The sequence below is a fragment of the Pelophylax lessonae genome (genome assembly GCF_965119305.1).
Source record: "Pelophylax lessonae genome assembly, chromosome: 2".
Lineage (NCBI taxonomy): Eukaryota > Metazoa > Chordata > Amphibia > Anura > Ranidae > Pelophylax > Pelophylax lessonae.
The window spans coordinates 556,191,104-556,204,602 of record NC_138769.1 but is presented as its reverse complement, the minus strand read 5'-3'; the positions used below and the strand labels follow the sequence as shown (position 1 = coordinate 556,204,602).

General features: G+C 45.4%; 1 protein-coding gene across 2 annotated transcripts in view; it reads left to right on the top strand.

The window, feature by feature from the left end:
* The window catches only part of KMT2D (lysine methyltransferase 2D), a 340,114-nt gene that overhangs the window by 42,049 nt on the left and 284,566 nt on the right, over positions 1–13,499 (top strand). For both annotated transcript variants that reach the window (XM_082246163.1, XM_082246162.1), the window contains exon 2: positions 13,352–13,440. In XM_082246163.1, coding sequence (XP_082102289.1) covers positions 13,392–13,440 — 49 coding nt within the window. In that variant the 5' untranslated portion in view covers positions 13,352–13,391. The remainder of the gene's footprint in view (positions 1–13,351; positions 13,441–13,499) is intronic.

Genomic DNA, 13,499 nt, shown 5'->3' with positions numbered 1-13,499 from the left:
CGCCATATGTTCAGTGTGGCTGGTTCGACACTTAGGCCTGTATTTACTATTGCCCTGGTGTCGAATATTCTGACCGAGTGGGCTAAACTTTTATGCAGGGACCTGGAGGGGAAACCACTTCCCCCTGTCTTTGCGGAGCTGGCGCATCAGTTAGTCCAGGGGCTACAGTTTATCTGTGATGCCTCTTTGGATGTGGCTCCTTTGATTCTAGGCTGTCTGATTCAGCAGTGGTCCTTCGGTATATTATCTAGCTGAAATGCTGGTCTGCGGACCAGACTTCTAAGAAGGCCTTATCTGATCTCCTCCTTGTAGGGGATCGCCTGGTTGGAGCTTCCATGGATGACATCATTAAGGGTCTCAGGGGGGTGGGGGAGGTGGAGAAGAGTGCTCTTCTTCCGCAGAATACTAAGGGCAAGGAGCCCCATCATAGATATGGGCCATTCTTCTCGGCTCAGGAGGCGTTTTTGTTCTTCAGGTTCTCAAGACAAGGGATCAAAGCCCTACAGGGCCTCCACTGAGGTTCCTAGAGGACCTGGTCTGGAAGGCCATGAGCCAACTCTTCCAGACCTGGGGACAAGGGTTCTTCTACATGAAGGGGCGCCCTCACCCATATCTAGGGTGGGTGGACGTCTTCGCTGGTTTCTGGATCCGTGGACCTCCCTGGTACAGGACAAGTGGGTCCATGAAATTAAGATCGCATTTCGGTCTTATCCTCCGGAAAGATTCTTTTCTTCCAATCTGCACTTGTCCCCAGATCACTTGCGGGGTCTCTTTAGGAGCAGTGTAAGACTTGTTACTTCAAGGGGTGATTGTTCCAGGTTCCGAATTTGGAACGATTTTCAGGGGTTTTAGTCAAACCTGTTTATGGTTCCCAGGACAGAAGGCAAAGTATGTCCAATTCTGGACCTCAAGGGGTAAACTGCTTTGTATGGGTACAGACATTCCTAATGGAGTCCACTCGCATGGTAGTGGCGTCCCTACATCAGGGGGATTTTCTTGCTTTTATCGACATAACCCCTACCTTCACATTCCAATATGTGCCAGTCACCAGTGTTTCCTACGCTTTGCCATAGGTGAGGAGCATTATCAGTTTGTAGCACTGCCCTTTTGGTCTTGCCACCGCTCCTCGGGCCTTCACAAGAGTGTTGGCCCGATGCATTGTTGCGTCAGCGGGGGATCGTGGTACTGGTGTACCTGGTCGATCTTCTACGAGCAGAGCCTCCGAATGCTCTTGACAACTTGGAGATTACTCTGCGAAATTTGAGGGAGTTTGGTTGGGTTTTGAACCTTCAGAAGTCTGCTCTGGTTCTGTCCACAAAACTAGACTATCTGGGTCTAACTTGGGATTTAGCCTCAGCCAAAGTGTTTTTTCCTCTGGAAACATTCCAGTTGGTCCAGGGGCTACAGTTTCTGTGATGCCTCTTTGAATGCAGAGGCGATTCAGCGTCTGTTGTTCAGCAGACGGTCATCCCTCCGGGCTTGCATGCGGGTGATGGGCCTGATGGTGTCTACCTTCGAGGCAGTTCCGTTTGCACAGTTCCACACAAGATCTCTGGAAAAAGATTCTGGTGAAATGGGATGAGAATTCACGGTCTCTAGAGGTGGCTTCATTCTCCTGCACTTCGGCAGGGAAAGTCCTTTCCCCCCGTACTGGACAGTTATCACCACGGATGCCAGCCTGTCCAGGTGGTGAGGCATCCTCGGAATAGATTGTGGTCAGGACTCTGGAAGGGTCCAGACTGACTTTTTAATGTACTGGAATTTCATGCGATCAGACTTTAGATCATTGGACAGTTCGTCTTCAGGATGTGCAGTACGAATTCAATCCAACAATGCCTCGGCCATGGTCTGTCAATCACCAAGGGGGCACAAGAAGTGTCCTGGCAGTTCGGGAAGTAGCTGGTATTCTAAGGTGGGCAGACCGATTTTGTTCCAGCCTTCTCTGCTGTACGCATTTAAAGGAAGGTACAGAGGTTTGTGGCATGGTCTTGGGATCTTCTGGCAGACGCCAGGCGCATTCTAGTGGCTCCAGATTGGCCTCGCCGGTCTTGGTACGCCGATTTGGTACATGTGGTCGCCGATGCTCCTTGGAGACTTCCGCTCAGGGCAGGGTAGGTCTACTGCCCCAAGGGCCAATCTTCCATCCTGCTTTACAGTTGCTGGCTTTAACAGCTTGGCTGTTGAAAGCCAAGTGCTGAAGGATAGAGGTTTGTCTGAATCAGTGATTCCTACGCTGTTAAAGGCTAGAAAATCTACCTCTAGGAAGATCTACCATCGTATTTAAAAGGCGTACATTGCGTGGTGTATTATGGGGTTCCCCTTTTTTCCTCCCAACGAGGGGTTGAGCAGCGCCTGGCCTTAGGTACCATTTTAAAGGCCAGGTTTCGGCCTTGGCAGTTTTCTTTCAACGTCCATTGGCCACACTATCCTTGGTGCGTACCTTTTTATCCAGGGAGTTCAACACCTTGCTCCTCCAGTGCCGTCTCTATTGTTGCCGTGGGACCTCAATTTGGGTTTCCGTTCTACAGAAACCTCCCTTCGAAAATATTCGAGAGGTTCCCCTGGTTACGTTGTCCCAAGAGGTGGCCTTTTTTGGTGGCTATTACTGCTGTGTGCAGGTTGTCGGAGTTGGCGGCGTTGTCTTGTCATTAACCTTACCTGGTGGTTCAGAGATGAGGTGTTTTTTTGTCCCTGTCCATCGTTTCTCCCAAAGGTCGTCTCTGATTTCCATTTGAATAAAGACATTGTGTTGCCTTTCCTATGTCCCTAGCCTGAATATCCTAAGGAAATTTCCTTGCATTCCTTGGATGTAGTTTGGGCAATTAGGGTGTACCTGGCAGTTATGGAGTCTTTTTAGGGAGTCAGACTCACTATTTGCTTACGGATGGGTCTCGGACAGGGTTATCTGCTTCCTCTGTGACCATTCCCAGATGGATCAGACAGACAGGGATTCAGGCCTATTCCTTCAGGGGTCGGGTTCCTCCTTTCCCTATCAAGGCGCACTCTACTTGGGCGATAAGTGCCTCCTGGCCTTCCATCAGGTGTCAGTGACGCAGGTTTGCAAGGCAACCACCTGGTCCTCGGTGCACACTTTCGCAAAGTTCTATAAAGTAGCTGTGTTGGCATCTGCGAATGCCTCTTTAGGCCGCAAGGTTTTGTAGGCTGCTGTTTTGAGGACTTGGTCCTCTTTTGAGGGTGTATTGTTTTTTTTTCAGGCGGGCTCCAGTTTTGGTTGAGCTCCTGTTTACCTGGTTGGCTATAGTTAGCCCTGGGAATTTCTTTTTTGCTTTTCCCACCCCTCATGTTTAACACTGCTCTGGGACGTCCCAATGGTTAAGAAGATCAGGAGCTGTGTCCGTCAATGAATGAAAGAGAAAATGGGAATTTTGACTTACTGTAAAATCCATTTCTCTGATGTTCAGTGACGCACACAGCACCCACCCCTCTGTGGATTTGTATTTTCTCTGACTGTGCTTGTAGCAAAACTGAATACCTATCACAGAGAGAAGAGAGTATACCCCTGGGACTGCCCATAGGTGTAGCCAGACTCTTTTCTGCCTAGTGTCCTCCTGTAGGGGGCAGTATAACCCAATGCTTAAGAATATCAGGAGCTGTCTGTGTCAATGAACATCAGAAAGGGATTTTATGGTATGTCAAAAATCCCATTTATTTATTTTTTTTCATCCGTTTAATCCAATATGTAGTCTGCTACATATTTTTGGTAAAAAAAAAACCCCAATAGGCGCATATTGAATGGTTTGAGCAAAAGTTATAGCGTCTACATAAGAAAAAATATTTTTTACTTTTGTTTTTTTAACTAGTGATAGCGGCGATCAGTGATTTTTAGTGTCACTGCGTCAGACCAATGGGACCCTTTTGACACTTTTTGGGGACCAGTTACACTAATACAGTGATAGTGCTAAAAAAAAATGCACTAACACTGGCAGGGAAAGGGTTAACATCAGGGGTGTTCAAAGAGTTAAGTGTGTCCCTAGGGGGTGCTTACAAACTGTGGGCAGGTTGCACCGATTGGTTGGGGAAAGATATCTGGGTTCCTGCTTAGCAGAAACACAAGATCTCCATCTTGTCGCCTTGCAGAACAAAGAACTGCCTTGTTTACATAGGGAGACTGCCATTCTGCCTCTCCTGGGGGGGGGGGGGGAGGATCACGGGTGGTCAACGTACATTGGGTCTGCTGGACCTGCTGATTGACATCCCGGCTATCCTATCACGGCGCGATCGGTTATCTGGCGACTTGATCATGCCATCTAGTGGCTATTGAACGAAATAACGCACTAAATGGGTGGTTGGCAAGTATTTAACGCACACTAATCAAACACCCCTTTTTCGGAGTATGTATTCTAATCTGTTATACTTCCCCTATCCTCTGCCATAAGTGGTTTAAGTGGAGATTCTAAAGCTTTCTTTTCCCCTAGATTTAAAAAAATGTGAGGAGTTATAAGTATTTTTGTTGCTGCTATCATAAGCATCATTTTTACATATGCTTCATAGGGAATAATGGACTTCCCAAGCAGCTGTTATTTGTCGGGAGTACAGAGATTGAATTGCTGAGTGGGAGCCTAGGGGGTCTAAGTAGACATTAAAGCTTCTAGTATCTATCTTCTATTAACTCGAAGGTGTCGCATTTAACACCAAGTCATTTTGAATTCCTCAATAGACAACATGAAATGTTTTGTGCTAGTAAAATTTTTTCTTTTTCAATTCTGGCTTATTTTGTGTTTGAAACTTTAGTACTTGATCAAGGTTACTTTTTGTTTTGCTATGTTTATCATTAGGCAGTGTTATTTTGTTGTCCTATGAAATGACTTGACTCCACAGAGCTCTCTTCATTGCATGGAGTTACACAGTGAGCACAGATTTGTAAATTTTACTGCAAGCCTGTATATTACTTTGTGTCCTATACCTGTTAAATCTTTTCATTTTTATAACCGGTTAGATATTTATTGCTAAGCTTTACTTCTCTGTTAGAGGCATCTTGTGCTGCAGAATTGGTGGGGTAGACAAATGTTTGTTTCAGAAGCCATTCAGCCCTTGTTTACTCTGTTTAGGTACTTTACCTCATTTTAAGCCTTCTGACTTGCAATTTCATTTATTTAATTCTGGCCTAAGACATACCTGCACTGTGCAGTTGGTTTTGCACAGAGGAGCCCTGATCCTCCTCTTTTTCGGGTCCCTCTTTGGTGCTCCTGGTCCCTCCCTCGTTTTGAATGCCCCCACAGCAAGCAGTTTGCTATGGGAGTACCCGAGCTGAGCCGCAGCTCCCTGTGTCCATTCAGACATGGAGCTATGGCCCGTCCCCACCCCCTGTCTCTCATTTACTGACTGACTTTGACCGCAGCGGGAGCCAATGGCACTGCGCTGCTGTCTCAACCAATGAGGAGTCCCGGGCAGTTGACACTCCTGCAACATCGCTGGATTTAGATGGACTTCAGCTCCCTGTGTCTCTCTAAGTATTAGGGGGGCTGATGCACACCGAAGGCTTTTTATCTTAATGCAAATAATGCATTGAGGTAAAAAAAAAAAATGGTTGTAAAAGGCAGAAGTTTTTTTTTTAAGTGTTTATAAACCTACAACAGTAAAATCAGTCTGTATGTGCATTAAAGCATGTTTGTTATACTCACTGTGGGACCTAAGGGGTTAATCCTCTGCATTGTGTAAAAATACTGTTTGATCCTGTATTGCCTCTCCAATCCTATGAAACTCCTTACCCTTATCTGTCCGATTATCCCCCACTCTATTAGCTTTTAGGCGATCTCTGAAAACCCTCCTCTTCAGAGAAGCCTATCCTACCAACCCCTAACAAATGTACCTCCTTTTCTCCATCAACCCATCCCCCACAGTTATTGCCTTTTGTTTCACTTGACCCTCCCTTCTAGATTGTAAGCTCTAACGAGCAGGGCCCTCTAGTTCCTCCTGTTTTCAACTGTATTGTAACTGTATTGTCTTCCTTCACATTGTAAAGCGCTGCGCAAACTGTTGGCGCTATATAAATCCTGTATAATAATAATAATAAATAATTTGTGTTCCTCCCCCCTCTTCCACTGTCCCCAAACCATCTCCTGATAGAACATAGCCTTGGGGACATGCTGCACATGCTCAGTTTGGGGTGTATTGCTAGTTTTTGTGTTTTTTTTTCCTTGGGGGGGGGGGGGACATGGGATCAGCACAGGGCCAATCAGCACTGTCCAGACAGAGGGTCAGGGGGTCCTGCAGGACAGGCAGAGTAGAATGAAAACTCCTCCTACAAGCTTTAACCAGGCACTGATCGAAGTCACAGGACTGCTCTAACTGCTAAGGTATTTAGCAGTTTTTATTAACTAAAACTATTGCATTTCTATGCTCTGTGTACTGTGGGAGAACAGATAAAGTGAATGCAGGGTCCTGGGTTTAGTAACACTTTAAAGCCGACAAACACCCTCCTTGGGCATGGACATCTTGATTAGGGGCAGGTGATTCATGTAGCATTTACTTCCTGAATTCCATCTGCCCTTAACGCAGGCAGGCATGCAGGCAGGAGTGTGTGCTTAGCTGAGAAAACCTCTCCTTCCCCCCCCCCCTGAAGATTTCTGGAATATATATGACATAATGTTTAGGTTAAAAAAAAAAAAGTAACTAAAGAAATAAAAAACAAACAAAATTAAAACTATGAAATATGATTTTCTTTCCGATCGATGTTTATTAATGCTAGCAGTGTAAGGATTGAAAAGTAAATGTTGAATGAGAGAGAGTGTTAGGCTCCTTTCACACGGCCGCTCCGTGTGAAAGGTCCGCTGCGGGACTTTTTTTTTTTTTTTTTTTCCACGGAGCGGATGACATTTGCGTTTGCGGATGATATGCGGACATAATGTAAGTATATGGCAATGCGGATGTCAGCGGATGACACCGCTGACATCCGATTTTCCTTCCTTTCCGTTTTTTACACGGAAGGAAAAATGGGGTTCTGTTCCATTCGTAAAAACGGAACAGAACTGAAAGGAGGAAAATCGGGTGTCAGCGGATGGTATTCCGCTGACACCCGCAGTGCCATTCACTTACATTATGTCCGCAAATCATCCGCAAACGGATGGGATGATTTGCGGACACACGGAGCGGCCGTGTGAAAGGACCCTTAGGTTCTGCTTTATGCAGGTATACATGGAGAGCATATTTTTTGTTCAAACAGCCTGTTTAATAAAAAACAAACATACCTGCATCCACACAAGTGATATGAATGGAAGGATCCCCCCCCTCCCCCCTTTTAGAGTGCACTGATCAGCATTGCAACCATTGGCTGCATGTACTAATCAAATGCTGGTTTTCAGCAGGATTGTTCGACAGAAGCTCGCTGTTTAGCCCTGCTGAACTGGCTGAATTTCCTTGTGTATACCTAGGTTTAGAAAGAACAGGAGTTTTTAAGCTCTTTCATTGTGCTATCCTTGCACCAGGCTAACCATACAATACATTTTGCTAATACTGTATTGCAGGGCTCGACAATTCCCGGGCGCCAGGTCGCATTGGCGACTAGAAACTTAGTCCGGGCGCCTAGGATTTCAGCCATCTCCTGTCAGGCATCGGGACGCCGCTCTGTGATGCAGAGATTTGAAATCCCCGCGGCTCCTATCTCTGTGTCCTGACAAGGCATTTTAATTGGTCAGCATCGTCACATGGACGGCGCTGACCAATCAGAACCGGCTGCCTCTTCTCCAGTCTCCACTGTCAGCCCTCCTCGTTGCGGTCACCCGGCACATCAGGTAAGAGTGCTGGGTCCGCAGCTGAGCGGTGTGTGAGCAGGGCCGCCCGGTACAAGGGGTGGGCGGATCAATTTATTTTAGAAAGGGGGGCGCAGAGCAGGTGAAGTGCTGACAGTGTGTTACTTTCTGGGCAACAAGTGACGCCGGGCGCCGGTCGCGCTACAACACTGCAGAGCTGTAAGGAGGATGTGCCGAGTGCACTCCTGCATTCGGCACAAGCCTAGGACCCGGATTTCACTTCCCTGTCAGGCAGAGCCGCAGGGTAATCTCCGCCTGACAGATGCTTACGAGTCCCGGCAAGGCGCGACGTCACCGGGAGGCGGGATCGGAGAGCACCATAGAGAGCCGCCGGGAAGGAATCAGCCAGCCAGCGCATCCGAAAAGTAAGCAGATTTGCATCTACAGTTGAATTGGCATACTCTGGGGGGGGGGGGGGGCAGAGGTTATATAATTACCAATGGTAATATGCAGCATGAGGGGGTTAATGTATTGCCACTGGTCACTAATGCATTAGTGACCAGTGTCAGAAAATAAACCCCTTTGTGCTGCATTAGTGGCATTAGTATCGGTGTTCATTTATGCTGCAGCATGTAGGGGTTTATAAACACTGCCACTAATGCAGCACAAAGGGGTTAATTTTCTGACACTGGTCACTAATGCATTAGTGACCAGTAGCAATACATTAACCCCCTTCATGCTGCATTTTACAAATACCATTGGTAATTAACCACTTGCCCACCTGCCGCAGTACATATACTGCAACAGGGCTGTAACTACAGGACCTGCAGTGTACCCATACATCGCTGCCTGTTTAAGGCGCATGCCCTCACCCGTCAACTCCCCTGGGAGGGCTCTGTACAAAGGGAATGGTTGCTTTGTTTCTTCTCCCTACTAAGCAGGGAAAATAAACAAATCAATCCGCATTAAAAATCAGCACACAATACATACATTGCACATTGTTATATACACTCTATAAATCTGCTTTAAAATGCATAGACGTGTGTGGGGGAGCAGAGCAGGCCATTTTCTGAGTGTATAGGAGGAAGGTGGAGGTGATGTAGTGCCACACTTCTGGAGAATTCTTCTGTACACACCATAGAGCTGTACATATACACATCTGCCTGAGACTTTCACTCTCTCCCTCCCTCTCTCTCCTTCTCTCTCTCTCACCCCTCCCCTTCTTTCCCTTTATTTCCCTTTATTTCTTTCTTTCTTTTTTTTTCTGGGCGCGGGGCAGATTTTTTTTTAAAAAACTGGCTCCTAACTTTTTTAGCTGGCTCCTAGATTCAAAGAAAATTTGTCAACCCCTGCTGTATTGATCTAGAGGCAGGCACTGAACCCATCCAGTTCCTTGCCGGAATAGCATACAAAATGCTGAAAAGTAAAGTGATTGTCTGCTTACAATAAGGCTTCATGTATACTTGTCCGTCATTGGCTGCAGGAAAATCACCCTGCAGCTGGGGGTCAAAACGTTCCTATCCTGAACGCAATTCTTGCACGATCAGGAGGGGGAGGTTGAAGCTCCCCTAACCGCAGCAGCTCCTAAACTCTGCTAAAAGCCTATGTGTACACTGACACACACACACAGGCTTTTATGCTAAAAAAACACCAAAAGCCCCTAAACTCAAGTTTATGAGTTGTAGTGTACATGAAGCCGAAAGCAGTATCAGTTTCTCCCATCCACACACTCAGTATGGATAAGGGAATCCTCTCCACCGATCTTTTGTATTCTGAATGCACTGATCAGCGCTGCTGGCTATAGTCGGTGACTCTAATCAAGCATGGAAAATCCGTCAGGCTGGTGGTACAGAAGGATGGATCGAAATTCATCTGGTCCCTGCTGAGACGGCTTTTTGACAAATTTCGATCCATATATGGCCAGCTTTATTATAAAGTTATAGTTTTGCAGAGCAGTAAATCATTGTGCTAAGAAGAGCGGCTTGGCTGTATTACCTCAGATCCTGGCAATGATTACAAACACATCAACCTTTTTTTTTTTTCTCCAGACCCCTAAAGGAAGCAGGAAGTGTTTGGGAACATTTTGTGTTAGTGAGTCATGTGATACTAGTAAAAGCATGCTGCTTTCTGAAAGCAATCTCTTCCTCCCCATTTTGACTTCTCAATCACCTTAGCCACTTCCCGCCCGCCCTATAGGCGATTGACGGTGGGAAAGTGGTTGCATTATCCTGACCGGACGTCATATGACGGCGGCAGGATAATGCGCTCTCCCCAAGATTATCATTGAAGCCCAGGAGGAATATAAAGGGGTCTGCAGGGGTCACCACTGCATGGAGAGTGGCTGTTAACTTCTCTCCAATAATCTTTCAGTCTAGGACAGAACCATAACCTTTTGAGGAAGGAGCCCTCTTAAGTAGAGCATTTAGGACAGCTTGTGGGTAGTATGGGATAGCCTCAGCAGGGTGTATTGCACTCTATGCAGTCATTTTGATATGAGTAAACCTGTCCTATAGCCAATATCCATCTCCATCAGGAAATAATTCCGGCAAGCCTCCCAGTCCTCTTCTTCCATTAGTGTGTAGATCTGCTTGCTACTTCTAAAATTGGGAAGTAAGCCTGGGTTTATTAGCTGTATTCAGCAAGCAGTAAATAGTGGCTGGGTCTTTTTTTACCTATTGGGAAAAGCTGGGACTTATCCTAATTCATATTGATGCCAGAGTATAACCAAAAGGAATTGATAACCTCCCAAGGTAAAACATAAGGATGGATCAGCATCCCCTAACTATAGCAGAGTATCGTCTGCATAGAAGTAGATCCTCTCTCCCATTGGCAGCTCCTTAATGAATGCAGCTTCTCGTCTGAAGATGGCTAGGCGTTCTTCTAATGCCAGGGAAAAAAGTCCAGGGAAAAGTGGGCTGCCTTGTCTTGTATCCTTTTGACATGGAAACGGTAGGGAAAAAATATTGTTGGTGTGTACTCTGGCTCTGGGAGTAAAGTCTTTTTAGCCAAGAAAGAAATTGGGGTCTTAACCACTTTACCACCGGAGGATTTTGCTGTCTTACGTCCAGGCCTCTTTTTGCGATTCGGCACTGGGAATTTAACTGACAATTGCGCGGTCATGCAACGCCGTACCCAAACGAAATTTACGTCCTTTTTTCCCCACAAACAGCTTTCTTTTGGTGGTATTTAATCACCTGTGCGATTTTTACTTTTTGCGCTATAAACAAAGAGCGACAATTTTGAAAAAATATATTTTTCACATTTTTTTTATATGAAACCCCCCCCCCCCCAAAAAAAAATGTAAAAATCAAAAATTTTTAACATTTTAGGCCAATTTGTTTTCTGCCATATATTTTTGGTGAAAAAAATCGCAATAAGCATATTTTGATTGGTTTGCACAAAAGTTATTGCGTTTACTAACGCAAATGTACAAAAATGGCATTTTTGACTTAATGTAAAATTGAATTCTCTGATGTTCATTGACTGACACAGCACCCACCCCTCTGTGGAGTTGTATTTTCTCTAACACTGCTTTGTAACAAAACTGAGTACCTATAGCAGAGGGAGTATACCCCCTGGAACTGCCCCCTTTTTTTTTTCCTCTGGTGTCCTACCTCCTGTAGGGGGCAGTATAACCCAATGGTTAAGAATATCAGGAGATGTGTCCGTCAAGGAACATTAGAGAAATGGATTTTACGGGAGTCAAAAATCCATTTTTTTTTTTTTTTTTTTTTTTTTTAACCATCCATCATGCATGGCTCTTCTTCCTGAAACTCCTCAGCACCTACTGTAGTTTGGAGGGCAGGCTCGATAAATCCTGTGACACAGAAGTGCATTCACACAGAGAAACCTTATTTTGTTTTTCAATATCCTTGGAATTTTTTTGTTTTATATAGCAAAAAGATTAAATACCACCAAAAGAAAGCTCTGTGATTGACAGCCACAGATTTGCTTGTTCTCTGTGTAGTGTGATGAGTGGGTGTGTCCCTTCCCTCAAATCAGGGCTCTGAGCTCTTCTCCCTGAGCTGTGTAGTGTGTGAATTCAGATCTCCTAATTTGTGCTTTTGACAGATTCTGTGCGACTGTGTCTTGTAGGTAGAATGTGTGTAGGATTTTTTTTTTTTTTTATCTGTATGTCTACCTAAGACCAGTCCATTCACTGGGTACATGAAAGGGTTTTCATCCACTTCAAAGAAAGTGGCACACCACTGCAGCCTATAAAGCATTGCAGCCCCGATCAGCAGATCGCAGGTGCAATGCCAGGATCCTGCACACTGTCATCAGCTGTCTGCATGTACCACCTAAATGGGCAGACAGCTACTGACGTGCAGGAAGAATCGTACTATGAGAGCGTTCACCAGCGCCCTCATAGTTCATTGAGAACTACAAGCCGTCTGCTGCAGCGGCCAGTGTTGCTTGTAAGTTCATTCATTGACGGAAAATACTAAATGAATGATGTGGCTGTGTGGGTGGAGCCCTGCACAGTCGTTCTGATTTTTTTTTAAAAGTGACAGGGGTGCGGCGGGGAGAAGATCTGTCACAGAGCAGGGAGTGCGGGGGATGAGAAGTGGGTGCATAGGAGCATGTTGCGTCCTGACTACATGTGTAACATGCTCCTAAATGTGAACTTACTGTATGTGGCCTCCCTTTATGGTGGATATTATAGTTGATGATATGTTGGAGAGATTGTGGTAAAAGCAGTTAAATTTTACTATTGCATTGGAAGGTGTTCACCTCTGGTGGGACAGGTAGAGCCATGTAGTCTGGTCACTCGAGTCTAGACATACAAGCGATCTATTGATCATAGTACTAAATGATGATGTTTGACGTGTGGAAGTAAAGTATATTACAGTCAGCCTGACCTTCCTCTACAGAACAGTTAAGAGCTAGAATGACATCCCAACTTAGTTGTTGAACAACTCTTGCCCTGTTTGGCCTAGAGTGTAGTACAGGATAGAAAATGGATTATGTAGTAACCTGTTGTACTCCGGTATGAGTATAAATTATTTCAGCTTGTGGACTGGAACATGAATGCATGGTCACAGCACTTATTTTTTTTGCAAGAACTCTTTTCAAGAAGAAAGAAGTGTGCTAGGGATGTTTTAAAACTAGCCTGAAGGATGTTCATGTGTCTAAGGGCTCTTTCGATCTGCTCCAGCACTTTTTTTTTTACGAACACGGATGACACTTGTCATCCGGTCCGCATATCATCTCACCCGTTTGCGGATGATATACGGACATAATGTAAGTCTATGGGGATTGCGGATGTCAGCGGATGACACCGCTGACATCCGATTTTGCTTCCTTTCCATTTTTTAAACGGAAGAAAAATAGGCTTCTGTTCCGTTCCAAAAAACGGAACAGAACTGAAAGGACGCAAATCGGATGTCAGCGGATGGTCATCCGTTGACATCCGCAATCCCATTAACATGCATTATGTCCGTATATCACCCGCAAACGGATGGGGTGATATACGGACATACGGAACGCCCGTGTGAAAGAGGCCTAACTGAGATAAAAAATTACTGAGACTGAGCAATTTAAATGAGCTTTGCTGTTGTATTGTTTACCTTCCATTCATAGTATTTGGGTGTGTTTGAAATCCACGTAACTGTACCAACTCATTTTACCACCTTTCACAGGTCTCCCTCAAAGGGACAGGTTCCAGTTTTTTGGCCAGGGATGGATGATCAGAAACCATCCAGCGAGGATAAGGAATCTGAAGCATCAGGTAAGATATTGCTGCCATGTAGTTGTGCTATCTTGGGTACAGACTTGAGACTGATGCCT